Genomic DNA, 27,469 nt, shown 5'->3' with positions numbered 1-27,469 from the left:
TAGCAACAAGGTAGGTGCGTGGGTGATTGCGCTTGGGCAAGGGAGAGAGAGAGAGGAATGCCTGGATCAGTACGGAAGAATTGCCTTCTTTCGTTTAAGTGGAGCTTTGAACGGTCGGTTTCGTCCGCGAATTAATAATACATAGGCGTCTTAAGGACACGGTGGGCTGTAAGATCGAACAAAGGTAATCATTTCTGAATGGAGAAGGACTCGAATAATGATAGTCGACGGGGACCGTTGTTTCTTGCCCCGTCTCGGGAAAAGCCATTGATTCTTTTTCGGACCTCCTGGTCGAATTCGCCGCCGCCAATGCTTTTACTACGCTATTAGGAGTTGGGTTTACATACCTATTAAGCGAACTGATAGTTTGCTTGCCATGTTTCCATCTGGGGTAGTATGTTTGAGTCAAGTCTAGACCTGCAATGCACTGTCGGGCTGGATGGTCCTTGGTTTCCGAGCTGGCCCCATTGGAGTAACGACGGGAAGGATGCTTGCTACCCCGGTGGAAAGCTATCAAAACGGCCTAAGCGCCGGATCACACTGCATGCTTTGTTACGCCGCTGCTGCATATGGCGGGCAAATCGGTAGATGTGCAGGGGAAAGGGACTGGACAGGTAGATCTGGCTCATATCAATTCAGTTTGGATTCATATTCCTAGTCTGTATACACGCTCAATAGGAGGATGTTCAAAAGGAGGAGGATCCGATAATCAGATCCAAGAAAAAGTATTCGCCATAATAACAAGACTCGCGAATCGGATTAAAAAAGAATAAAAGCCAAACACACCGTGGGGCCAAGAAGACGCAAAAATCCATCTGTGCTCCGGATATTCCCAACCTGTGCCATGCAAAGTATAGTGATAAAAAACGAGTAGTGGCGCCGAAGGATCACACTTGCAAGAAACTAATACGAAGTAGCAGTATGTAAGAAAGCCTCCCTTTTTTACCCCCCTCCCAAGTTTTTTTTAACGTTCCAGGAACCATCCCGAGCCCACAACCCCCAAGGTAAACAAGACAAATAGTATATGCAAAAAAGGCCAAGTAGAGTACAGAGCAATATCCACAAAAGAAGAGAAAAGGACCGAAAAAAAAATAATAGTGTCAAATATAAACCACAAGTGAATAGAAAGACAGGTACATCAAAGGTCATAAAATCGTCATGCATGAAGCACACAGGTTTGAACAAAAGGCATAGAGGCACAACGAGTTTGGAGGGGGTATATTCGAGCGGCAAATAAAAAAACAATTCGACCGTGCGTCGTTAGTGGAGACGGCGGGCATGGAGCGGGAGAAAAGGATGGGTTTAGGTAAGAGAAGCGGAAAAGGAAAGGGGGAAGTGTAGATCGTAAGAATTTCATCAGCTCACAACAGCCTTAATCTTCGAGCTCTGAGTCCAAGCCAGGAAATCAAACTTGTCCTTGGAATTGTCGCGCGAAAACAACGAGAAGGCATTGTTCCCGCCATGGTGGTGATTATTGTGATGCTGCTGCGGCTGACGATTATTCATCGCCGCCGCGTCGCCCGGTGAGTTGCGCTGCGTCGATCGCTCGCGCGGCTCCAAAATCAGCGATCGCCGGTAATAATCTCGGACCCCCTTTTCGCCTGCTGCTGATCGCACGCGCACCAGCTGGTCCTGGATCCACGTCTGCAGCTCAGGCACCTCCGTCAATCGGTAGGGAATCTGGAAACGCTGCAGCTCGCTGATGATCCGCGCAGTCTTCATATGCTTGTCAAAATTGATGACCTCGATGGACGCACCGCCGGGCACTGCGAGGGTACGGGTGTCCTGGTTGCCGTGGTCGACGAAGGTGAGGTCGGTTAGGTAGGTACCGACGAAGGGTAGGCAGGGCGGGACGTGGTTCTGGATGCGGTGACGGAGGACGGCATAGTTGCGAGAGACATCGACAATTTCGCGAAGGGTCTCGAGCGTGTTCTTAGTTTTCTGTGAGAGGAGTTCCCAGGTGCGCTTGAGCCGCGCGATCGTAGACGAGTTGAGCGAGCAGATGATAGCCATCAGACTGTCATAATTATTGAGTTCCAAGCACTTGGTCGCAATCTTGACCCACTGTTTGATAACAGCAGCCCGCTTCTTGGGCTCTTCTAATTGCAACACGGTATCTGCAACAAGATTGGCAAGGTCGGTGGATAGCGTGGACATAGCGCGAACATTGACAGCCAAAGAGCCGGTCTTCTTCATCCATTCAGTGCCCAACAGCTCTTCAGGCAAAATCGAGCAGAATATCCTCGATTCTTTTAACGTAATCTGCCGAGCCAGTTCCATGGGGTCGAAATCCAAAATCGTCAAGTTCTGCCCTCCATTTCTCCACTGCTTCAGCAGATTCAACTGACTCTTCGAAATAATCGGCGCTGGCAAGGGCTGATCGGGATTAACATATTGCGCCATCGCGGTGTTCGTCTTGCCTATCGAAGACACCAGTCTGGGAACAAGCGGTCCATGAAGATCCGACACCTTCTCGACGAGCTCAACGAGCCGTTTTCCAGCAGTAGGCAGAGTGGCCATGAGCCGGTTGCGCGCAAAGCTCAAGATACACGGAAGGGCGATGTCATCACAATCGTGGCGCCAATGGGCTTCCAGCCATCCTTTAAAGATATTCGAAACACGTAATCGAACCGCCCCGCCAGCGCTAGGGTTGTCGCCGATGTAATCATATCGATCGATCAGCGCCTCAGCAAACTCAAGCGGAGAAGCGAAGTGTCGGAAGGTCAGGTAGAAAGTCGAGACAAATAGCACATCGGGGGTCGACTCATGGGCGGTAAGTTTCTCGATGAGCGCCCTGAGGCTGCCGCCAATGACTTGACCATCCTTGAATTTGAGTTCATGTGCGTACGTCTTCTCAAGGATGCACTCCTCGCTTTCTTCGCCTTCGTCTCCGCAGCTGGTATCTGCACAAACGACATCATCCTTCAAAGGAGGGGGTGGGGCGAGGCCAGTGCCGATCGGCGTGGATGGAAGAGTCAAGTCGTCAGCGACAGTCACCGATTCAGAATCCACGGTACTATCGACGCAGGTCCGCTCGCTCTGCGCGCTCTCAAGGCCGCGAGCTGGTTCTTCCTGAGTCTCCAGCTCCTCTTGGATTCTGGGGTGTCTGTAGATAGCGAGTTCATGGTGATTTTTCGATTCAACGTGTGTGAGGAGAGAGTCGTTCGGGTCAGAGTAAGTGGAGAGAACCGAGCTAAAGGGCTCGTCAAGGGTAGAAGTTGGAGTGTGAATAGTTGGAGCGACATAGCTGGAGGAAGGCGTCGTGCCGCCATCAGTAGTCAGCGAAGGCGTCAAGGATATCGTCGACAGAGAGCACCCGGGAATCTGTAGTGGAGGAGGCAGTCTGGCGTCACGAGATTTCGTAGGCACAACCGATTCCTGACTCGGGGAGCCATCGATTCTGGGCATGTTCTGAGGCAAAGCATCTCCGAAGCCCGGAGGAGGCGGTGTACCGGGCTTCCCAGAGTCGGACATCGAGATGCCCAGGCCAATTTCATTAATTTCAAAATCCCCTGCTTGTTCCAAGACTTGTCGGGCTTTGGCAACGCAATCGCCAGCTCCACGTACGCAGAAAGTGGCGGCGTCGACTAAGCGTTTCCCTTCGTTCGGCATGAATATCGTCTCGTCGTCACCGTCGTGTGCAGGCTGAAAGGTATCTCTAGCGGCATGGACAAGAGCTTCGATCCGCTCGTACATGGCATCCTTAGACTTCTCCAGGACATCTGATCGATGGAAGTCGTGTTCCCAGACCGCCTCGACGACGCATAGGAGCACGCGGCACGACTGCACAGCTTGGCGCGTCGTCATGATAAGTTCCGTTGAGGATCGAGACTGCAGGTGGTTTCCGAGGAAAACCCCGAGCAGGCCCAAAAAGTCGTCGATGGCGGCTGTCAGGCGCTCGCTGGCCAAGTTCGGATTCTGGGCAATGGAGGAATTCCCCGTGTAGGACATCCTGTGAGAGACAGAGGCACGCTTCTGGATACCGGAGTGTCTGACTCGGCTGGCAGTGTCATGGTAGGAGAGCTGGGAGGTTGCACGCGAACTCAGCGATATATTACTTCGGGTCCGGCTCCCGATGCGCGAGGCGCCGCTGACGGAGGATGCCGGCGTGCTGGCTTGGGTCGAGCCCCAGGTGCTGCTTGATAGGTTGAAGGAGCCATCGACGGGGGGTGTCAGTGGTTCATCGTACATGCGAGACAGGGAGTCGCCGGGACTAATCTCTGAGATTATTCTTGATAGGCCAACCTCCTCGTTCCACACGTCCAGAAAACGCACACCACGTGTAACGATTCTGAATGCCTTAAAGAGCATCTGATCAAACACGGCATCAAGAGGGTCGTCGAGCGGCGCGCCATTGGCGATATCGCGCAGATTCTTCGCCATTTTCGCCAGCGACGATAGATCGGAGAGCAGAGCTTTCCGATTCCTGCGCAGGCCAACCAGCCTCAGAACCAAGTCATCTTCTCTTTTTAAACACTCAGATTGTTCCTAGTCTCGTTAGATTTTTTCGTTTGGCAAAATATTGAAAGAATGTATACATACTAAAAGGAAGCGAACCCCGGCAATGATGCCTCGCATATAGTCCTGGTTGCCGAAGCGGTGCAGTGTGGCACATGATCCCGCGCGAATGACATCCCAGAAATCCATCAGGGCCTTGAGCAAGGGCCGCATCAACTGTTGGTCATAGGCCTCGCAGTAATTCGTCGGCAGCCAACCTCGCGACCCGGTGTCCAAGAGGGTGCCATCAGCCCAGCCGTTAGTATGCACAGAATGTACCAGCACCAAATCACCTTGATCCAACGGCAGCGTCACGGTGGCGGAAGACAGAGGTGCGCCGGGACGGAAGGGATAGAAGGCGCGGAGATAGTTCGGAAAGGGGGTTCTGTCCTGATTTTGACGGTCCACCATTTCCTCTCGGGAACTGTGGGGCGTCAGCGGCGGAGTCATTCTTAATTGCGTTTTCAGAGCGGAGATTAAACGCTGGTTGGAAGCGGCACGGGAGGAGAATGATCCATTTCGGTGAGCAGAATGGTTTTTGACCTGCGAGAAGTTCAGAGGCGCGATATACTCAGGTCGGTCTTCCATAGTGAATTGTGTTACGCGTGCAGCAGGGGAGTGAGTTCCCTTCTCAATAGCTCGTGTAGTATACCGGGTCAGAATGCTAACATGATCAATCGCGTCAAATTTTTGCAGTAGGGACCGACAGATGGATGCCGTCTAGAGCGGCTATTGCGATTGCAAGTAGAAGACTATAGACCGGTCTGGTTAGCATGTTCTGAAGGCCATGGTTACCCACCAACGGATATAGAACAGTCGTCGAGGACAGCCGCCAGCACATACCACAGCAACCACGTCACACAAGCAGGAATTCCAGAGAGATGAGGCGTCTTGCAGCTCCCGCGCTCGACGTATAGATGGCCGTTCAAAAAAAAAAATAGGAAAAGAATCCTCAGCTCCGGTAGGTATAGAGTGTATGTATGCAGCAGAACAGCAAAGCAGCTCGCAGAGCCGGCACCAATGAAGCGTGCTTCGGCGGGATATTGGACTGATAGTAAGCAGCAGGGGATACTCCTCGGGTTTGTGGACAGCAAATGGGTATGATGCGTCCCGGGGGGTGGTGAGCAAACAGACGAGGATGAGCAACGGCACAGCACCGGCTTGCCAGAGGAGAAGGAAGGGATATGCCGGCCACGGGTCAACAAAACACAGTAGTAGGGGTAGTAATGGAGGAGAGAAAGAGTAGGGAGGTGAGAGAGAAAGAAGAAGAGAGAAAGCAAGAGATTGGCAGACTGTTCTCTCCCAGAACGACGGGCAGGGCAGTGGAGCAGACGGGCGAGCTAGAGCAGGGCGGCGCGGAAGGCAAAAGACGAGAGCGAGCGAAGGGGGGGCGCATCATCGTGTGCCGGACTGGAGACCGTTGACAGGCAAAAAGCAAAAGCCAAAGCAAAGCAAAGCCAGAGCCAGGGGGGGCCGGGCAGGCGACAGAGTTCCAACGGTACGTGATAGCGTGCGTTCCGACGGGCAAGGTTTCTGGACCGTCACATCACGGGCGTTCATCTTATTATTATTATTATTATGACTTGGGTTAGGTTATTCGGGCCCACCAGAGGGATCGTGACAGCGACGGTGATTCATATTAATTCTGACTGCGGCAGTTCCTTCTGGCCCTCGCTTGTGCTCTTGTCCCGTCGGCTTGTCTGCTGTGCCTGCGTCGCGGAGTCAGCGGCCGTGCGGTGCGCAGACAGCACGAATCGAGGCTGCAGGGAAACTCCGCGCGTCGTCTTGGATGGCGCCACCCCCCCACTTTCCGGCTGCCGTCCGTGTCGTCACAGGGATGCACTCGGGCGAGTTGGCGGGCGGTGATGGTGGTGTGGTGGTGGTGATGGTAGTGGAGCGAACAGGAGGAGGATAGCGAGGATGGGATGGAGTCGGGGTTACCTATTACGGCATCTCCATCTCTCTCTCTCTCTCTCTCCATCTCGCCGCCTCTCTCTGTCTTCTACGCGCGCTCTCTCTCTCTACGGAGTACAGCCTACGAACTTCTTCTCTCTGCACGCTCTGGCCACCATCCCGGCTGCCGCCAAACCTTGCCTGAGCTTAGCGCTGCCGAACCAGTCACCTCCCGCGCCCTCGCGACCTGAGCCATCACCGCCCACCGCATCATCCATCCAACTTCACGCCCTCTCTCACCCTCTCTTTCTCTCTCTCCCCAAGCCCTCGCCGCGACGTAGCAGCAGCGGCGGCACTCCAGTCGCATCCACGGCTGCTCCGCGCCCACCAGCTGTTGATCGGCACGATGGCGTTTTGAGACCTGAACCCACTTCGCCGCCCGGGCTCGCAATCTCTCCCTCGTCGCTCTTGCGTTCATTTGCCCTAACTCTCGCAACAGAGTTCAACGGTGGCTACTTAAACCCTTTGCCCGTCGAAGCAAAACCATCCCCTCGGTTAACCCGGGGCCTGGCGAGCTCGAAAGAGCACCTCCCGCCGGGTAGTTCTGTCTGTCACCTTCCCTTTCGCGACAGGCCCCAGTGTGTGTGTGTGTGCGTGTGGGTGTGTACACCGAATGTATGACTATATGTAGTGTGCGTGCAGGATGCAGTGGATTGGCAACATGTCCGCTGTAGCAACTCTATCCCGCCGGCTGGACGATGCCTACTGGTCGAACTGAAAAGCGACACGGAGCTTCTTCGTGCATGCATCACCAGCCGATCACCAGACGCCCATCCGCGCTGATCGCGGGTATCCCCCATACAGCCCTTTTTTTTTCTTGTTTTCTGGAAGCGCAGCACTGACAGAACGCCAGCCGGCTCTGCTGACCAGCTGTTGGACTGGTATCCCCTTCTGCCAACTTCACGGCCAGAGACACCTTATCCACGGGACCAGCTGGTTAGTTGGCGCGCCGTCTAGAAAGCTCCAGCTAGCAGAACCCACACGATCTCCCGGGTCTGGCTTGTGTTGTTCGCCTCGCGGAGACTGTTTTGCAGTTTTGGCTGGTAAGCCCAAATGTTAATTTTCCGCTCGGTGGGTTGTATCTCTGCTTCTCGAAAAGAAGAAGCACGATAAACCACCATTGGAGCAAAGAGGAAGAAAAATGGGGCCGGGGCAACATCAAGCATGCGCCCACGATCGTAAAAGCCCCGAAGCGGCCTCCACTTTTCACGACTCTCCCCCGTATTTGAACTCGCCTAAAGCCCGAACGAGATAGCGTGGGAAGCAGCTGCACCAGCAGCAGCAACAGCCGCTTTGTTAACACTAGAGCATTAGAGCTATTTAGTTTCCGCCAACGCGGTACCCGGGTCGTGGCCAATCCTCGCAAGCGAGCTGAGCTGAGCTCTCACGGTGTGCGTGTGTGTGTTGCCGGAGGGCTGAAAAGACTTCCGTAGCCGGTCATTATGTTATCGATTATGATTTCCCGTAACCAGCCCAGGAGATTTTGATACAGGGACTGCGCCAGATGAACCGGTGGGGGGAAGGAGGGGAGCCCGAGGGAGGGAGTCTTCCTCCAATGAGCGACCCGGCAGCCCCAGACAAGCTTTGGGCTCAGACAGCGAGCGGACAGCTTTTTACCCTTCGTTCATTTCGCCCGCTAGGTCTTTTGGCGGTTTTGACTTCGCCCGGACACCCGGCGGTGCGGGCAAGACACGATAATAACAGATTCAGTGAATCAAGTATCAATAATGGCTTTGTGACGTGAGGCTCTTTCGTTTCATGGGGGCATCTCAGGGGGATGCATATTCGGCATTGACACAGCACCTTAACAGCGCGCCGGTATTGATACATCATTCGTGCGAGGTAAGATTGCACATAACTAGACATATTCCTCTCTTCCTTTATGCGCAGCGAAATGAAAGGGCCGCTTCTTTTGGCCTCACGATCTCCCCCCCGATGCGGCGTTCCGATACACAACCAGCCAGAGAGACCGGTTTCACCGCGCCTGAAGCGGGCAGATATGCCACTGCCAATGCCCGGTCGATCCGGACAAGACTCCAAATGGGAAAAACAGCCGCAAGATAGGGAGTCATAGATGAAATTCTGCCAAATTTTTTCGCTACCGATTGACAGGCGAGCACACACAAGGAAGAAGACTAGAAGAATGCAGTAACCAGTCTGGCAAACTCCCCGATAAACTCTCCCGTTTCTTGCTTTACCACTTGAGCGCGCTCTTGTCGCGATAGGGTTATGCTTTGCACCAAGAGCCAAAGTTCCTCCAATGCCAGCACACGGACGCTTTGTCCGTCTTGGCCCTGACAACTCTCCCCCCCTTTTCTTCTGTTTGGGTCGGTTGTGGCCCCTTTTTCGACGATTGGTAACTCAGGGTTTCACGACCTTAGACTTTCATCCCGATGGCGCTGCGCCGTCCAACTGGGACAGGGCAAACCGTCTGTCAAAAGAACAACCGAAAAGTGCCCGGTTTAAAACACACGCTTTCCAGGGTCGCTCGTTGGATCGCCTAGAAAAACCTCCTGAGGGCAAACATACACAAAGTGCGAAGTATGTTTGTGCAAGCATTTGGATTGGCATCACGATTCTCGCCCTACGATGGATCCTTGACAAGCCAAAAAAAAAAAAAAAAAATAAGCAAAACAGGCTTGTCTAAAAAACAAAATTTTATTACATCACATCGCGCGCATTTCGACTTCCATGTGTTGCTCGAGAGCCGCTCACTCCCCCCGCCGGGGTCTTGGAACAAGCATCTGTGTTGGGGTTTGAAATTGGAAAGAAACCGGCGCTCAGAGACAGGGTTAGCGGGGGGCCCTGTTAGGGCCGATAATGATAATGACGATGCCGCTCGCGTTCTTGTTGTTACTGTTGGCTGAGTGACCGTTAACCTCTGGCGGTTAGCTACGCAGCTAGCTAACCTTGCCGCGATCACAAGATCACCTCCAGGGTTCCCGCCCGGCGGCGAGGGTTGTCTTGCAGCGGGATCCCTGCTTGGTGCATTTGCCTGGACTCCCCCTCCCCCAACACGTGCGAATCAATCCATTAAATTTTTTCTCTCTCTCTCTCTCTCTTTCTCGCGCGCACGGCCGTGCATGCGTAGGGCGGACATTTTTCGGGTTCAGCTTCAGCCAGGTCTAGACCTCGCTGCGCGAGGGGGAGCGTGAGTGCAATTAAAATGATTCAAAATGAAAAATGAGTCGGCAGACCTGTCGAGTCGATGCTCTGTGTGACCCGCCGACAGCCCGTGTGTTCCCCGGCCTTCCGTTGCTCCGTAGCATCGTACGGTGGGAGTGTAGGGGCGGGCGTGAGTTCTGCGATGATTATTAGACCTACTTACTGCTACCACCGCAAGGAAAGGCCCGGGCCTAGGGGGAATGGGAGATTGCTTCGGGCTATTATCCCGTCCCGATGTAATATTATTCTGATTGTGTGTTCCAGAGTACGGAGTATGATCGTGCCTGGTGGCGAACGAACCCACCAGGGAAGATGCGTAGATTACGCCGAGCAGGGCTTTGCCTGTGAGAGAAGGCGGTTCGAGAAGGAGAAGAAAAAACGCCCTTCAGTGCGCCTGTTCGTGTTTGTTCCGCTGTTCGGCCATGTCCCTGTGGTGACGGTGGTTGGATTGCGACGATCAGTTGGTTTTTTTTTTTTTTTTGACATCTGAAAACCGGTAGCATGTGCTATGAAACATCGTCGCTGGGCGATGGACATCACGGAGGGAGCAGCCCTTGTCGAGTTAGTTACCTAGTCAGTCAGCGATCTTGTCGGCCACGCGAACATCGGCCGTTTGGCCATGGCCAGGCTGGCTGGGGCCTTTCCACGCGGGCATCGAGCTGCGGCGACGATGATGATGATGATGATTACTTTTATCCGATCAGCGCTTCCTTTCCTGTTCATGTCGGGATGTCTCAGACAGGCGGTGAATTATTTCATCCTTCCAGCCCAAGCCGGCTTGTCAGTTTCGTTTCAGGACCCTATTCATCCTACGACCCGTTTTTTCGGTAGATTCCGTAGGATTCCGTCCCGTCGAAGCACAGCACTGGGGAGGGGCGCTTGTATATATAGATCTGCAAACCTATCGTCAACACCATCTGCGCTGGCTTCGGGGGAGGGGATTCTAGATGGCGAGAGACCAAGCAGGGCAAGACTTCGGAAATATCCGCGAAACACATAACAACACCGGCGCCGGACGCACAAGGGGGAGGACGGGCGGGTGAAATGACGATGCGTCAAACGGGCGACAACGGGGGCCCGCTCGGCCGGTGCGGCCATAGCGTCTATACAGAAAAGAATCATCATTCATGCCTGACGAACTACTGACTCGCGCGCAAACAAACCGGGCGCGACGCAGCGTGATTGCGCCACGCGTGGGTGCGCTGGGCAGCCATCACTGATACTATATAAGTACTCCGGACTCCGGACTCTCGTATGGAGCGCGTGCAAGCTGGCGATCGACGGCCCGGGGGCGATGTGATGAGCACGCAGGCTCACGCAGGGTGCCTAGGACCCCTGGCGCAGACTCTTGGACAAAGCGCTGGGCGGGTAGGCGGGCGGTTGCGCGCCGGGCCGTTGGCGGCGACATGTATATCAAATAATAATAATAATAATGGCGAAGTGATAAGCTGCGAGCGAGGGAGCTGGAGGGGAGGCTGTTGAGCGGAGTGGTGGTGGTGGTGGGGATGGAGAGCGGTGGGAGACGAGAGCAGCGCGAGACGGGCGGGCGGTTTGCTGCTCTGGAGGCTGCTGTTTGCCCGAAGCAAGCTGTTGGATGACGGCTCCAGAGTCGCGATATCCCATCATCAGCGTGTCTGCCATCTCTCTCTCTCTCGCTCGCTCTGCTGCGCCGCCTCCGTCGCTGAGACACCAATCACGCCGCCTGCCTGCTCGTGTTCGCCCGTCTGCTCTTCTTCGCCTCTTCTCACTTCTTCTCTCTCTCTCTATCACGCTCTTTCCACTCTCTTCCCTCTCTCCCTCTCTTCCCTCTCTTCCATCCGCCTGTCGCTCGTTTCGCCATGGTTGCCGCCCCCGAGCCCGCGCCCAGCGCCCACCCCGACACCATCACCTTCACCGTCAACCCGCGCACGCTGTCCATGGACGAGAAGGCCGCGCCAGCAACCTCCACCACCACCACCACTACCACCGCTGCCGCTGCTGTCCCCGCTGCTGCTGCGGCTCGCGGCTCTGAAGCCCCCGCCAACCCCGTCTCCGTGCGCGCGGTGGGCTCCCACGTCGCCGCCGCGCCGCTGGGCATCACGCTGGTCCACGCGGCCGTCGCCGTCAGCAGCATCGTCGCCGTGATCCTGCTGGCCGTGGCCATCAGCAAGGAGACCGGCAGCGACCGCCGCGGCTACTACAGCGGCCTGCCCTACGTGCCCATCGCCACGGTACACCCCCTCTCCTCGAATATACTCTTCATATTTGACCGTCGCCCGCTGACTCCCTCGCAGGTCTGCCTCAGCGCGCTGTGGGCGCTCGTCGCGCTGGCCATCACGCGGCTCGCCCGCTCGCGCCTGCACCCGGCCTTCTACGTCGCCTTCGACCTGCTGCTGTGGCTCTCGCTCATCAGCATCTCCGCCTGCCTGCTGGCCATCATCGGCGCCGTCGACGACTACGCCTGCCAGTACCCGAGCTCCTCGCGCCGCCGCCGCTGCTACGCCGAGTTCGCGCTCTCCTACCGCCTGCAGCTCGCCGCCAACGTGCTCGCCGTGCTCAGCGGGTAAGTCTTTCTCCAGCTCTCCCTGGCCGCCGCCGCGCACAGACCCCAGTAGTTCTGTAGTTTCTGACTCGCTGGCGCCCCGCCGGTTCTAGAATCGGCCATTTTGGCATCTTCGTCTGGGGCTGCAAGGCCGTGCACAGTCTCAACAGCCACGCCCGCTTCGAGGTCACCATCAACGTGAATGGCTTGACCGCCGCGCAGGCCGCCCAGCCGGCTCCTCTGCCTGCCCCCGGCGCACCTCCTCCCGCTGCTGCTGCTGCTGCTGCTGCTGCTCCGGCGCATGTCAGCTACGCGTAAAACAATCCCCCAAGCTCTCCCACCTCCAAGATACCCGACTCATTCGTCACGCCCTTTTTTTTGTCTCATTCCTTCTATTCTTGTCTGGATACTTTGTTTGTTTTTGTAACCTGTACATTGCTTTTACTTTTGCATTCTTCGTCCGCACTCCCCCATCCAATAACCATCATCTGTGTATTAGCATATCTTTTCTTATCTTCTTCTTGTCTTTTCTTTTTTTTCCCTTGAAAGTTCCCTCCGAGAGTCCTCCGTACATAAGGCAAAAAAAAAAAACCCTGTGATGATACCCTCCCCACGCCCACCCCCCACCCCCGTATCACAATAGTAATGACATATCATAATGCACAACCCGACATGCAATGAAACTCTGTTTTATGACTTGTACTCATGCACGCCGAGTTCTTCAAGGCCAAACAAAAAACCACTGTAAGGCCAAGATGGGGAAACTCCATCGGCTAGCTAACTCTCTCTTGCATGTGCATGCATGCATGCATGCATCACGTATAGCTACGGCTGCTAGGACGGTCTGGAACATCGAGGGATATTTTGAACTTGCATGCAAAGTCCCTCTTAGTTTATGGAGTGAATCCATAATAATAATAATAATAATAATAATAATAATAATAATCAATAGGGCTATAGAAGCAAGAGACTGTCCCCACGAACAAGAAAAAAAAAAAATTCCAAAAAGTGAACATGTCTCAACTGCGCACAAGTCAAAGCGTCATATCTCCCCACCGCCCACCCAACAAAAAAAAAAAAAAAAAAAATTGGGATCAAAGAAGATTTTTGTTTTTTTAAATATTTGATTAGCAATATTTTGTGTGGTCAATAGAAGTCTTAAGCAGCACAAAGCAAAACTGTACAATCCTGCAGCTCCAAAATTCTTTTTTTCCAAAGTAACGACATGTAAAGAAGAGTTAATATATGTGAGAGTGTATGTAAACAGAGACAAAATTCCCCCCGCCCTAGCGCCAACAAAATACATTTAAATCACACGAGAAAAGAGAGAGAACGATAACTATTAAAAAGCTGGGGGTAATCACAGCAAAAACAAAAAAAAGACAACAGCCAAACTTATATGTATAGATACACGCAAAACAGACCAAAAAAAGAGATCAAAAAACTAGAACCAGAACCAGAGCCAGACCAAAATACCAATTAGATATTAACCCCCATTTTTTTTTACCCATTTTCTCTGTTTGCCTTCAGCATTCTGGTTCTGTTCCACAAAAACATTAAAAGATAATCAGGCCATGGGGTGTGACCCAGGCAGTTTTAACTGTGTTTTCCCCTCTTTCCCGTTGTTGTTTTTTTTTTTCCCCCTGCAAGAGACTGACCAACGCACACATAAACACACACACGTACAGCGGATAGACATACAAAAACAAAAACAGAAAAAAAGAGAGTTGGAGAGTGGCTGGTGAGGGAGGACAAATGATGGAGTTAAGGTGGGCGGTCTTTTCGTTTCGTGAGGTAAGTAGGTAGGAAGGAGGGCGGGCATCAGATGATGGTGGGTGTGTTTCGGTGCAGGTATAAAACCCAGAGACAGATGTAGAGATCAAAGGTCAACGGTGCGGGGGCGGGAGGTAGATATCCGTGAGGACTTCAGTGTCGAAAAAAAAGTCTTGAAACAGAGTAATAATAAAAGGAGGGTAAAAAAAAAAAATCCAATCCAATCCAATCCCAACCAACAGCAACCAAAGAAAAAGAGAGAGGCGTATGTTTCGTGTCCATGCAATGAGGGCGAGAAAAAACAAGTCCAAAAGAATGATCTCCCCAGGGCTTGCGAGAGGAGAGAGAGGGGGGGTCGTCGTGAGATTCGCGCGGAAATTAAACGAATGGGGGGGGGGGAAGGAGGGCTTTTTGTGCTGCATATACATATATCGGAGAGAGGGCAAAAAATAGAGAAATGCAGAGAACTTGTAGTGGTATTGCGCCGTACCAAGGGGGCGCCATCAGGTAACCCCTGGGGAAAAAGGGGGGTATAATCGAGTCAGTCTAATATCTTTTTTCTTCTTCAGTCTTTCATCTTCCGCCACAGTAAAATCCAATTATGATTAATTCCTTATATTCCATGGAGTCTCTTTTCCTCGTGTATTTTCTTTCTATATCCCAATATCAAATCACCCCATGCCCATGCCCACACCCACCACGCCGATGCGCGGCACGGGCTTGCGCTTCGAATTATCCGGCGCTTTCGGGATGCGCGGCACGCCCTGGATCATGCGCGGCTCTTTCATATAATTCGGGTCCAGCTTCGCCGGCACTAATCAAACCACCCCCAGTCAGCACACATCCATACCCCCCCCCATCAGAATCTTCCCACCCCTTTATTCCTTTCTACTCACCTCTCGTCACAATACTCTTCCAGTCGCCCGAGACGGAGATCTCGCGGCGGCCATGGGCGGCGAACGGCGACGCGCTGGCCGACCGCCACAGGTGGTTGGACGTGTCGGACAGGAAGTCGGTGGTCATGCGGCCCGAGAAGATCGACGACCGCCCGCGGTTGCGCTTCGACAGGATGATCTCGTCGAACAGCACGATGCGCGGGTCCTTGGCCTTGGGGTCCACGCGCTCGCGCTCGCCGATGAACTCGTTGAAGCCTGGTCGTCCTCGGTCGTCAGCATAAGCATAGATAATAGATAATTAAAAAAAAAAAAAAAAAAAATAAGGGGAGGGCACGGCTCACCCTGCGTCTGCTGCAGCACGGCCATGTACTCCGCATGCTCATGCGGCAAGCTCTTCAGAAACGCATCCATATGGAAACTATTGGTCAGGCCGGCCTTCTTCTTATCGCCGGTGGCGGGGCGCATGAACTTCTTGTACGTGTACAGCAGGCTGGCGAAGCAGCGCACGAACGCCGCGCGGATCTGGTTGGGGTGGAACGCCACGCCGCACGGCAGGCAGATGTGCGCCGCGCACCGGCCGTGCACCACCAGCTTGCAGCCCGAGCACCGGTACATGGCGTCCTCGGCCTTCTCGTCGCAGATCGTGCACACGCCCGCCGCGTCGACCTGCTGCTGCTGCTGTAGCTGCAGGCAGTGCGCCTCGACCAGCGTGCTGCCCACCGGGTTGCGCATCGGCTGCGGGAACGCGTGCGGCATGATTGTCGACGCCGCGATGGTCGACTGCGCGTACACGGACGGCGCGTACACCGAGGCGTTGTACTCGTTGCCCGTCGTCGACACGGACAGGTTGTACGAGTGGCCGAGGAAGGGCACGCTGGGCCGTCGCGAGACGCCGGGTCGTCGATCGACGGCCATGGACGAGCTTCGTCGGGAGGCGGTGTCGAAATGCGCCGAGCGCTTCTCGCGAAGGGACGCTTGCAGGGCGAACCCGGAGTCGTTTCGGGACACCGGCGTCGTCGGCAGCGGCGGGAATTTGCTCGACGTGGGCGACGTCCGGGGAGACGGCGGCGTGCTGGCCTTTGAGCGCGAGCTGGTGGTCGGCCGATCGTTGCCGCGGGAGTACGCCAGGTCGGTATGGGCGATTGAAAAGACGTTGAAAACGGGCGGCGGCGGCGCAACGTATGCGTCTTGGCCGAAGGAGCCGGAGCTCAAGTTGACGTATTTTGAGAGGTGGGTGGGAGGCGCCTTGGGGGAATAGAGGGATGGGGTTTCGGCGCCCATGGCGTCAAAGGGGTACGTTTCAATGGCGTAGGCGGGCGGGCCAGGCCGCACACCGAACCGGTACAGCGGAGCGGCGAGTTGGAGGAGAGACTGCAATTTCCGGCGTTGATGGCGAGGCAGCGGGGTGGGTCTTTGAGTGCTCTCGATGACATCCTGGTCGAGGTCGACAAGAACGAAGTCGTCGGAGGGCAGCTCCAAATTTTCATATCGGCGCTCCACGCCGACGATATACGGGCATGGTGCTTCTACGGCTTGCAGGAGGCGGGCGGGGAGAATAGGAATGAACACGCCGGTCCATTGGAACGGGAAAAGGAGTTCTGTGATGGCTCTGCTGACAAGATTCAGCATCGCAGTATGGGACGAGAGGAGGATGATGCGGGATTCGGCGAGTAGGTACTGGAAACGAGATTAGCTAGTGCCTTCGCGGGGGATTTCGGGAAAGTATACTTCAAAGAGGATGATGATATTAGAGATAGAAAGGGCACGGAAGAGGGGATATAAGTCAGTCTGCAACAGTTAGCAACGCTCCCGTCAAAAAAAAAAAAAAAAAAAAAAAAAAAGGATAATACGCCATACATTGCGGGCACTGGGCAGCTCATTCGCGGCCTCCTTGCGAGCAAACAGGCGCAGCTCTCGAACCGAGATCTCGACCTGAGTCTTGGACGACAGCGGGCTAAAGGCCTCGACGCACAGATTCACGACATATCGCTCCAGCGGCTGCCAGCGGCCGACTCGCGGCGAGGTCGGCGGAACCCTTGACACGGCGCCGTCCATCATGGGCACGGTGATGGCGCGCAGCCACTCCTTCCAGAAGGTGGTCATGGAGGCATCGCGGCCCATGATGCCGTAGGCCCGGGGGATCCAGAAGCCGGTGTCGCCGTCGGTCAGGCCGTCGATCTTGGAGGCGGCGCCGTGACGCACGGGCCGCAGGAGGTCGGCCATGAGGCCGATCTTCTCCTCGACGGCGCTGATTTCGTCCTCGAGCTGGTCGCGGGCGGCCGAGCCGGAGGGCACGGTGGGCAGCTGGGCGAGCAGGCGCGAGAGCTTTGCGCGCTCGGAGCCGAGGCGCTCGCCCAGGCTGGCGGCCAGCTCGCGCTCCTCCTCGGTCATGTTGTCGCGGCGCCACTCCTCGCAGCGCTTCTCGAGCTCCTCGGCGGCGCGGTTGCTGAGCGGGATCCAGATGACGACACACACGCCGTGCAGCTTCGAGCCGTCGCCGCCGGTCATGGCGAAGCCGTGCCAGGTGGATCGCGGGCGCTGGTCGGACGAGACGATGTTGATATCATTGGGGAAGGCGAACATGGGCACGTAGTCGGGGAACTTGCCGCGGCGCTGGCCCTCGTCGGGGGCGCCCTTGGGGGGGTAGCGGTCGAGGAGGACGGGCTCGAAGCGGCGCTTGAGCGGGTGCATGTTGGGGGTGACCTCCAGGGGCTGGGGGGTGGGGATGACGGAATTGTAGTTGCTCAGGCGGCGGGAGGTGCGAATGGACGCTGGAGGAGGAGGAGGAGGGACAGTGAGCGTTAGCCCGCCACGTCTGCAGACCTGGGCGTAGGAGTACTCACCTTGACGGGCCAGGGACGGCTGGCGCTTCAGGCTGGTCATGTCGCGGAAGGACATGTGCCGTCGCACGCTGCCGATGCTGGACTTCAGGGGGTTGGGGCTCATGTCTTCGGGCACGATCTTCTGGGTGCGCGGGCGGGGCCGGGCAGGCTTGGGGGTGACGACGGCGCCGGCGCTGAGGTTCAGGTCGGACAGGAAGGAGTCGCGCTCGGCGGCGAATTTGCGCAGGGCGTTGTCGAAGTCGACGTCGTTGAGCAGGGCGACGCGGTTGGGGGCGGCGGGCTTGATGGTCATGCTGCTGCGGTTGCTGTGGGTGGTGCCGTTGGTATCGGGGGAGGTGTCAGCGGCGGCGAAGGACTGGAAGGACAGGCGGTGGGCGTCGGGCGGCAGGGCACGGCGGGCAGCGTGCTCGGCCTCCTCGGCGGCGGCATCTTCCTCAATGGTGTCGGCGATGGGCAGGGACGGGGAGGAGTACTCGTCGCCCAGCTTGCGGAAGATGTCGATGATCTCGGAGCCGTCGACGCCGGCGATCCAGAAGAAGTCGGCGAGGGGCGCGGAGTGCGGGTCGACGGCGGCGGTGGCGAGGGGGGCCATGGTGAGGAGGTGGAAGAGGGAGAGGGAGAGGGAGAGGGAGAGGGAGAGGGAGAGGGAGAGGAGAGAGAGGCGAGAGAGAAGGCAGTGGTGATGGTGGTGCGCGAGGCCAGGCTCAGGGCGGTGGGCGGCTTAGGCGGTCGGAGGGTCCCCGCAGCGACGCACGCTCGGGGCATGCACAGCGCGCGTCGCGGGCCCGGGCATGGGCGGGCCAAAAGGGGGAGGCAGAAGCGCGAGAAAGAGAAGAGGAGAGAAGAGAAGAGAAGAGAAGAGAAGGCAGAGTAGAGAGACAGTGAGAGTAAGAGCGAAGAGGAGCGTGAGAGTCAGAGACGGGGAGAGAGAGCGAGAGCGAGAGATGGAAGAGAGAAGAAGAGAGCAGCAGTTAACTAACTAACTACCTAGCTGGCTGGCGGGCGGGCGGCGATCGGAAAATCTCTCAGGGGTTGAGCAGGCCACGGCCACGGCCACCCACGCAGGCGCATCACCAACACAGGCACCCCGTACGGAGTACTCTACACTAACTACTACATAGTACTATACTCTACAGCCGCAGGTTGGCCGTGGGCCCGCGCGGATCGCCCGCCTGGCCCGCAGGGGACGCCGGTCGCGGCCGCGGCCAGAGGTCGGAGGAGCAGAGCTGCGAGTATACGCAGCATAACCAACTGACTAATTAACTAGTTAACTGCTCCGTTATCTGTCTGTCTCTCTGATCGCCCGACATGTGAACGGGGCCTGCCCTGCCCTGCCCTGCCATCGCCCGTCGTATCCCGCCTGTCGCTCTCGCTCACTCGCTCGCTCGCTGCCTGCCACGCCCGCCAATCCTTCGTCCAGCCGCCGCCCCGGAAGGGATACGCCCGCCGTCATGCCCGCCCCTGGTCAACTCACCACGCCCTCGCTGCTAATCCGCGCGCCGTGTTTCGCTGCCACCAATCACTCCTCGTTTCTTTTTCGTTTTGCGGAGACCATCCCTTCTTAGCCCTTACCCTCCCCCCGGCCGCTGGACCCTGTAGGGCGCCCTGCGCAGGCATCGCGAAGACTCACATATGCCCGCCTCGTGCCTGCTGCCGCCCTTCCCGCAGGGATGCAGGGTCTCTCTCTCTCTCGCTAGCCGACCGTCGTCTACTCCCCAGCTCACTAACTCCCTCCCTCCCTCCCTAGCGAGCCACCATGAAACCCCAAAACCACAGCGTCCTGCTTGCCCGCCACGAATTACCATGCTGACTTGCCAACCCGGCCAGGCCCCGTCGCTGAAACAAGACGCGGGAAACCCCTCGTGCAACGCCAGAGTATCACCCCCGTCCTCGTCCTCGTCCTCGTCCTCCTCCTCTCATCTCGCCTCCGCCCTCAACACACTAACTACCCCCCCCGTTCAAACGGCCCACGTATCGCCGCCCCGTTGCCCGCCGCGCCCAATACCAAAAAAAAAAAAAAAAAATATACTCGTCACGCCCGCGCCATCGCTGCTGCACGATCTGTATTTGTGTGGTGTGTATTGTGTGCGTGGGTGGCGGTTTTTCGCCGCCCCTCGAAACCCATCACAATCAACAATCGGGCGGGCCGCCGCGCGCGCGAGCGGGCACACCCGTTTACCGGTAACACGTACCTGGGGCCAACTTTCCGCCGACAGTATAAGATAGACATACCCAGTAATAAGAAGTATATTAATTAATTCTTTGTTTTTATTTTTTTCACTTAATTTGTATCACCGCTTCTTGGTCATCAAATTGCCCGTCGTCAGAAACCCGCGCTCGCCCAACGCACTGCGCCACTCCAGCGAGAGCTGCCCCAGCGTCGTGCGCCCGCCCTCGCGAGCCACCGTCGTCGTCGTCGTCGTCGCTGCCGCGCTGCTGCTGCTGCTGCTGTTGCTGCCGCCCTCCGCCCCGTCCGCCTCGCCGGCGTCCTGTTCCACCAGGAACGCGATCTGTAACACGTCGCGTGGGCTCAGCGTCGGCGCGTTGCTGCTGCTGCTGCTGTTGTTAGTGGCCGTGCCCGTCGCCCGCGGCTCCACGTCCCAGTTGAGCGACTGTGCGACGAAAGGCGCTTTGGCGTTCAATGTGATCGCCTGCGTTTCAGGCCGATCCGATCAGTCACAGCCCGCTTTCGATTCGCAGGGCAAAAAAGGAAAAATAAGAAAACAAGCAAGAGAAAAAAGGGAAGGAGGAAAAAGAAAGAACGAAACCAAGCAATAATAAATAATGAAGGGCTGAAGGAAGGGAAATATAATAACAATAAAAGTGACATGTAACTAGTGGCCCAGGCACGTACATACCCCAAGCGTAATGATCTCATCGCCCACATTCTCCAGTTGCGCCTCCAGCACAAACCGCTGTAATTTACTTTTCCCATACGGCCCCAGCGATCGGTTATCCACTTCGCGCGCCGCCAACTCCGTGGCCTTGGTCCGTACGTTCAAACAGGGCTGCGCAACAAACTGGTATAACTTCCGGAACGTCCGCGCCCTCCCGCCCGACGCTTGGACGCCACTGCCACTGCCGCCGCTGCCCAGCACGCCCACACCTGTCGTCGTTGTCATCGCCGCCGCTGCTGCTGCTGTTGTCAAGGTCTCCGTGTAGCTGATACTCACCGCCAGAACGTGATTGCCCTCCTCCTTCAGATCGAAGCGGACGATGCGCTGGATCGAATCCACGCGGGCGATTCCCGCGCCGAGCCTGGCGTCGGCTGCCTGCTGCAGCTCGTCGTGGGCGTCGTGCAGCTCGAGCGGGACGATCTGGGAGGGCGTTTGCATTTCCGCGACGAGACGGATCGCCGTGACGACGCGCGACGCTCCTCCTCCTCCTCCTCCTCCTTCGTCCCGGAGCTCGTTGTTGGCCGACAGGGAGCACGCGAAGGTTTCGCCGACGTATGCGGAGCCAAACGACGGAGGTAGCGCGAGCTGGAGATGGGGCAAAAAGGGACAGGTATCAGTTTTATTTTTAATTTCTTTTTTTTTTTTTTTCCGTTCCCCATGTGCGTGGGGGGAGGGAAGGAGAAAGTGTGTTCTGGGTTGCGGCGTCTTACGTTAGGGCTTAGCATGAACTGCTTGTCCAAGTTTCCGACGGGATAGCTGAGCGATGCTTCAACTGGGATGTTGGCGAATTCTTCCGGCAGAGGATACTGGTACGAGAAGGATGGCCGCGAGAGCCTGGTTGACAAACGCAGTTAGCTCCGGGCGTTGAAGCCGGAGTCGTAGCGGGAACATAGTTACCGTAAGACTTCATCGTCATCGTGATCATCGGTCAGCGAAAGCTACACTGTAGCCCGTAGGGTCAGGAGGGCCGTACCTTTGAGCGAGACGGAATGGGGCTCCTTGGCCCCATCCGCGCCGGAGAGAGCTCTGGGACGAGCCATGGGTGTTGCGCTGCGATGTCCGCCCGCGGCGACTGCAGCTCAGCGTGGATGACATCCATCCAACCAATGGTGTACACGCAAACCCCGTGACTGATTAGATTGAGATAAGATAAGGAACAGTCACGTGCAGGTGACGTTTGAAGCCGCCGCGACTTCCCACGCAAGTCATTCCACGCAGCCAATTCGAAGGATCAGGGGAGTACATAAGGGGCATCTTGGGCCAATTTCCCTTCACGCTCATTCTCAATGCCTGTTTTGAGCTAGACAAGCTATCTCGAACACCCTGCGGGAATGCCGGACCACCGCACTCCGTCACGCGCGCCCGTCAGGCGTGGCCCTTCTTCCACCGTCACCGTTCAGCCCGAAGCCAATAATGTCATCTGCCGGCCGCGCCCAAACGCAAACATGAAACGAGAAGCTGAAGCCAGTATTGGGGAACCTTCCACCACACCCAAACGCCGCAAGGCACAACACCAACATCAACAACAAGCTCGTTCGGAGGATCGGGGCCATCCTGCCACCTTCTTCATCCCGCCGCCGCGGAGGGTCCGACCGGCTCCAACAGCAGCAGCAAGAGCAGCAGCGGCTAGGCGCATCTTGGTTGATGACGACGACGACGACGACGATGTGGTCGAGGTCCACGGCGAGACCAGACTGCGTTCGTTCCGAACACACCCGTCGCAGGCGTTCCGTTCGCGGCAGGCTCGGGCGACCAGCGGGCAGTGAGTGTTCGACACTGCCCCCCCCCGCGTGTTTTCTTCCTTTTTCGGTCTCTTGGACCAGCTGGCTAACCATGCCGGGGTTGGCGGCGGCGGCTGTGTAGGATGTTTATCGTGAGCCGCGAGCGGAGTGACGGGCCAGACGGGCCAGAGGAGACCGTCGACGTCGTCGGCTCGACGGGCAATGTCTACACGGTCGTCATTGGGAAGCTGCCCTCGTGCTCCTGCCCGGATTCGCTGAAGGGCAATCAGTGCAAACACATCATCTATGTCTGTCTGCCAATTACATTGTCCTGTCTCTCTGCCACACTGGCCGGTTTATCCTGGAGAAGTATGGTTCCTAATGTTCCCTAAATGGTGCAGGTCCTTTGCCATGTTCTCAAAGTCCGGAATCACCTACGATACCAGGTCGCCTTCCTGACCTCCGTAAGTCGCCGTCTTCCGTAATCGCCGAACGCTGCTCGGGGAGTCTAATACTGTCTGTCCCAGGAACTGCGTGAGATTTTCGCCAACGCCCCGATAATGGAGCCGGGCACCACGGCTACCAAGAGAAAGCGCCAGCCGATCGAGGGCGACTGTCCTATATGCTTCTCGGAACTTACTTCCGACACCAGTGCCATCGTTTGGTGCGAGGCGTCGTGCGGGAACAACGTCCATAAAACATGCTTTGAGAAATGGGCGTCCAACAATCGGGGGAAAACTCTCTGCTGCATCTTCTGGTTAGTTCAACCAAACGCTGCTGGGAGGTTGTAAATACTGACTTTCCCACCTAGTCGATCGCCCTGGAAGACCTCTACGTCAGAGTTGACTTCGATTGTCAGGAATGCATCCGTGGGCGAGGAGGGCTACCTCAACGTCGGAGAGGCAATGGGCTTGCCACACCAGCGGGGTAGGCTTCGCTCCCTGTACAGCGCCCTCTAACGGCCTTTGTTTGAACTCATAATGGAGACATTCGCTGACCTGACGTTTATTTAGATTATTCCACCTATCATCAACCCTGGGTGCGCCAACATTTATATCTCTCCTTCTAGCGTAGATTGGCCTTGACTAGATGATTAGGAAGACCGCTTTCTCTTGAACAGCCTTGTTTCCTTCTAGACCGGCTCGATTAGGCATTACTGTAAGCGTAAACATGCATACTAGGAAAGGCAGAGATCAGGACTGGGCATAATTTCTCTGGTGCTATTAAGGACGTAGCATTGAACAAATCGCGATATCATTGCCGCACCTCATAATCACCGCGTACTGTGCTCTCTCAACCCAAATATAACCTTGTTGGGCAACGGGTAGCCATTGACGAGATATAGAAATAACATAAGGCGATCTTAAGTAGAATATCATATCCATATTCACCAACTATTCATAAGCTACTTTACCTGCCCTGACTCCGTACACCCCAACCTATTAAAGAAAACCGCACTCCCTCCCCCCAAAGAACGCCATTCACAAAGTATCCTCCACCACCCGCTTCCCACCCTTAACCGCAGCCGAGCTAACACCTTCTTCACCCGTCATCCACGCCGGCATCCTCGCCGCATCAATCACCCCCATCTCCGCCAGCTTGCGCAGACCGGATATCACATCTGATCCAGAGAACGTGAGCGTAAGCGTGGGTTGTGGCGACGCGGTGAGAGGACCAGGGGATGATGTGCCGGTGGTAGAGATGGGGTCTTGAAGGCGGATTTCGAGTTTTTCGAGGGTTGGGTTGCTGTTGCTGGTAGCAGCAGCAGTAGTAGAAGCTGTCGCCGAGGATGAGGAGAGCGTGAGGGGCTGGCGGGACGAGTCGGTGGTTCCAAAGCGGGAGATCACCGTCTTCTGTCGTTTCAGTAACAGTTCCGGCTCGATGTCGTCTAGGTCGGACTGCCGTCGCGTCCTCCTTTTCGCCGTCGTCGCCGACTGCTGGGGGATATTCTCCTTCTCGGCCGTTTGGGTTTCCGCGTCGCCCACGGCGACGGATTCCGGCGGCCGGGGATCAAGAGGCCCCTGTTCGGCCACCGCGTCGGCGAAGATGCTAAAAGCGCCGTTCGCCGCGTTGCTCCGCCACGGCCCGCGGAGGGAGAGCAGCGTGTGTAGGTTCTTGGTCGTGAGGGACGTCAGTCGCAGTGTGTATCGTTGCTGTGGGCGCGATAACGCTTTGGGTATGGCGTCGATGACTATTCGTCGCAGCGTTTTGACGTCCGTGGTGTGTGAGCGGGCGGGCGTGGAGGCGTTGCGCACTGCGGGGATCGAAAATAATGACGAGTATATAAAGGGCGAGCTATCGGGGAACACGAGGTATATTATTCGGGAGGCATCGGTGAAGGCGTGGGGTGTTTGTCTGGGGTATTGATAGGGTGAATCGATGACGAAAATGCGCACGAAGGTCAATGGCAAGGTTGCAGAGCGAGATATATAGTAATGAGCCTTGACAAGCGGCGATATCTCGTTTTGAATTAACTTGAGAAATGTCGGGCCGTTGAATCGCGGGAGCGGAGCGCTATTCTCGGCGGTCGCGTGCTTTGATTCATCTGCGCCGCCTTGCAGAACAAGCTGCAGCGCAGTCCACCGGTGGCTTGCGGAGGAGTGGTCCTCGATATAGCGGATGTCTGCCATAGCAAGCTGGCGCAGCGTTAGGCCATGCCTCCAGTCTCCGTCCAATATGCGATCCACCACCTCCCTCTTGCCGCCTTTGCGCTCCAGGAGCTCCGCGTATACATCTCTCAGCTCCTCGATGGAGTCGGCCGTGTCGTACAAACTGACATCGTCGGCATCCTCTCCGACCGACCGCGCAGTTCTCCTTTTGGCATCACTGCTCAAGTACGGGCGGCACGTCGGCAGGTGCTTGTCGTCGAGCCATTGCAGGACGAGGGCGATGAGGGAGCTCCGAGACAGCCGGGAAAGGGACTTGACCAGGGCAGAGGTGCTTGCGGGAACGCGAAAGGTATCAGGGAGACTGGCGGCCGACGGCGCAAGGACAGCAGAGCGACGCGCCATGGAGGGCGGCACGCAACAGCAGCGTAGCTGCGTCGATGCATCGCAGCCACCGTCGAGCAGACGTGCAGCAGCGCGCGGGAGGCTTAGCTAAGCGGCGGGAAGCCACGTGCCGATACGCGTTATCACTGGGCAAACGGTGCAAACATGGCCCCGTTGAGTCGCCGGTGATGCCGCGCACAGGACGTCTGACTCATCCTCTGGCGAGCGTACTACCTGCTCGCGCATCGAAGACTCGATCGCGGTATTATTTTTGTTTAGCCGCCAGGAGCCACGTAAGAGTGATTCCTCCTGGAGGCTCGAGCCCGGGTCTGCCCGACGCAGCGTATTCTGTAGAGTTTGACGCTGCATCCTGAGTGATTAATAAGAGGCTTGGATCCCGAGGCTTTCTCGTTGTCTCGGTTGCCAACCACGGACAGCGCGCTCGACAACCGGTTTTCCCACGCCATTATTCAGCACTAAGCCAGGTGCGCGTTGCCTCTTCCCAGATGGTTAGCCGCAGAGCCGATGGCGGAGCGGTTGCAGGGCGCGGTGCGGTGAGCGGGTGCGTCAGTTAATAATCAGGAGCGCACTTCGTACTCCGTAGACCCCGCCGGCTGGATTTGCCGCATGCGGCCGCGTTAGACTTTTTGCTGCTCCTCCTCCTCCTCCTCCTCCACCACCACAACCACCACCGCGGACGCCCGTCGGACCAACACCGGTCCTCTCGCTCCTCTACTCTGCTCTCTTCCCTCCCTCCGCCGTTGGGCATTGCATCCTCGACTGTGTGTGTGAACCGCCGTTGTCGAGCGTCAGCCTCGCCGCCCACCCACCACCACACCCCCCCTTCTGCCTTGTGACACCGGGCCTGCCTCCGATCCGCCGTCCCGCTGGCCGTCTTCTCGCAGCGCCCTCCCCCCCAGCTCTGCTGCGCGACCGACAACAACTCCCTCAAAAACATCCTCGACTTCGCTCACCAGCCCATCGCCCGTCTCTGGGACCGGACTGCCCCATCGATCGCTTTGCCATGTCCGGCTACAATGGCCGCCGTGGCCCCAACTTCTCGCAGTACTTGAACGACCTGAACGCCGTACCCTCGCTCTTCGACCAGACCGCCCAGCAGGACCACGAGCTCTACGACGTGAGCGCCGATCTAGCCCTCTTCACCAACGCCGAGTTTCTGGATTACGATTCGAAGGGTGACATGTCAGATCGGGCCCCTGTCGCGTTTGCAGACGCTCCAGCAGCACATGCAGACGCTGCTTCAGCCCAGTCGATGAATTACCTAGATATGCTGAGTGGTACGTCTTGAAAGCAATCCCAATCCTGGGGCGATTTGCACACTTTCACTGTACCCCTGCTCTTCACTATTGATGCTTGGTGTCGCTCCTGGCCGAGAGGCATATATTATGGCGGACTCCCTCCTTTGCACTCTCTCTTGACCCTGTGCTACCTAGCCATTTTCGTCGCATGTTCTTTTGAATCTTTCTCCTTGCACCTTCTCTCCTTCCACGTGATCCACCTGGTTTCCCTTGCACCTCTCTACTGACATCATGGCCTTTTACCTGGAGCTGGCCGGTATTTTGTTTCTTTCATTGCTTTTTCCAACGGTGGATATGTGTCATGATCCAATGCTAACTCTATCCGTCACCAGACTTCAGCATCCCTAGCTATCAGTACCCCCCACCTCCCATGGTCCCAGTATCTGCACCTGCCTACTCGATAGCCCCACCAGTTCAGCCCATCTCGAAGCCGGTTACAAGTTTATCCCCAGGCCCCGTCGACTCAAGCCTCGTCCAGCCTGCCCAACCTAGAATCCAGCCTAACAACGGCGCCAAGCGCAAGCAAGATTCGCCTATCCTCGACGAATCCGCGCGTCTAGCCCAGGAAGAAGACAAGCGCCGACGCAACACTGCTGCCAGCGCGCGCTTCCGCGTCAAGAAGAAGGAACGCGAGAAGACCCTGGAGCGCACCGTCAAGGACGTCACCTCCAAGAACACTGCCCTCGAAGCACGTGTCAGTGAGCTTGAGCTAGAGAATCGCTGGCTGAAGAACCTGATCACCGAGAAGAACGGCACGTTCCTTTCGGACAATGAGATATCGAGTTTGCTGAACAAGTTTCAAGAAAGCAAGGATGTGCAAGGTGTGAAGACTGAGAGCAGCGAGCTTCCCAGCTCAGTATGAAAAAGAGACGTTTGACGACCCTTTTACGTGGT

At 56.4% G+C, this 27,469-nt stretch overlaps 7 protein-coding genes across 7 annotated transcripts; 3 read left to right on the top strand and 4 right to left on the bottom strand.

Annotated features, from left to right (window-relative positions):
• Positions 1–1,356: 1,356 nt before the first annotated feature.
• Positions 1,357–5,085, bottom strand: BUD5 (Ras guanine nucleotide exchange factor bud5; the record flags this gene model as incomplete). The annotated part of the gene is made up of 2 exons (XM_049254621.1): positions 1,357–4,488; positions 4,543–5,085. 2 exons carry the CDS (start codon positions 5,083–5,085, stop codon positions 1,357–1,359), a joined length of 3,675 nt encoding a protein of 1,224 aa, XP_049106446.1.
• Positions 5,086–11,453: 6,368 nt separating this feature from the next.
• Positions 11,454–12,454, top strand: LOZ57_005591 (uncharacterized protein; the record flags this gene model as incomplete). The annotated part of the gene is made up of 3 exons (XM_049254620.1): positions 11,454–11,825; positions 11,889–12,157; positions 12,250–12,454. The coding sequence occupies 3 exons, from the start codon at positions 11,454–11,456 to the stop codon at positions 12,452–12,454; spliced, it is 846 nt and encodes a 281-aa protein (XP_049106445.1).
• Positions 12,455–14,580: 2,126 nt separating this feature from the next.
• LOZ57_005590 (uncharacterized protein) lies at positions 14,581–18,240 on the bottom strand (the record flags this gene model as incomplete). Its single annotated transcript, XM_049254619.1, has 4 exons — positions 14,581–14,723; positions 14,806–15,060; positions 15,147–16,482; positions 16,663–18,240. The coding sequence occupies 4 exons, from the start codon at positions 18,238–18,240 to the stop codon at positions 14,581–14,583; spliced, it is 3,312 nt and encodes a 1,103-aa protein (XP_049106444.1).
• A 2,242-nt stretch (positions 18,241–20,482) lies between these two features.
• LOZ57_005589 (uncharacterized protein) lies at positions 20,483–21,585 on the bottom strand (the record flags this gene model as incomplete). Its single annotated transcript, XM_049254618.1, has 4 exons — positions 20,483–21,130; positions 21,256–21,379; positions 21,443–21,483; positions 21,532–21,585. The coding sequence occupies 4 exons, from the start codon at positions 21,583–21,585 to the stop codon at positions 20,483–20,485; spliced, it is 867 nt and encodes a 288-aa protein (XP_049106443.1).
• A 1,073-nt stretch (positions 21,586–22,658) lies between these two features.
• On the top strand, positions 22,659–23,225 carry LOZ57_005588 (uncharacterized protein; the record flags this gene model as incomplete). The annotated part of the gene is made up of 3 exons (XM_049254617.1): positions 22,659–22,730; positions 22,794–23,023; positions 23,078–23,225. 3 exons carry the CDS (start codon positions 22,659–22,661, stop codon positions 23,223–23,225), a joined length of 450 nt encoding a protein of 149 aa, XP_049106442.1.
• Positions 23,226–23,747: 522 nt separating this feature from the next.
• CHL4 (chromosome loss- protein) lies at positions 23,748–25,277 on the bottom strand (the record flags this gene model as incomplete). The annotated part of the gene is made up of 1 exon (XM_049254616.1): positions 23,748–25,277. The coding sequence occupies one exon, from the start codon at positions 25,275–25,277 to the stop codon at positions 23,748–23,750; it is 1,530 nt and encodes a 509-aa protein (XP_049106441.1).
• Positions 25,278–26,280: 1,003 nt separating this feature from the next.
• Positions 26,281–27,437, top strand: LOZ57_005586 (uncharacterized protein; the record flags this gene model as incomplete). The annotated part of the gene is made up of 2 exons (XM_049254615.1): positions 26,281–26,554; positions 26,908–27,437. The coding sequence occupies 2 exons, from the start codon at positions 26,281–26,283 to the stop codon at positions 27,435–27,437; spliced, it is 804 nt and encodes a 267-aa protein (XP_049106440.1).
• Between the last annotated feature and the right edge of the window lie 32 nt (positions 27,438–27,469).

The sequence above is a fragment of the Ophidiomyces ophidiicola genome (assembly GCF_022830035.1).
Source record: "Ophidiomyces ophidiicola strain CBS 122913 chromosome Unknown scaffold_29, whole genome shotgun sequence".
Classification (NCBI taxonomy): Eukaryota; Fungi; Ascomycota; class Eurotiomycetes; order Onygenales; family Onygenaceae; genus Ophidiomyces; species Ophidiomyces ophidiicola.
Note: the sequence above shows the minus strand (reverse complement) of the source record. Positions and strands in the feature narration are given on the sequence as shown.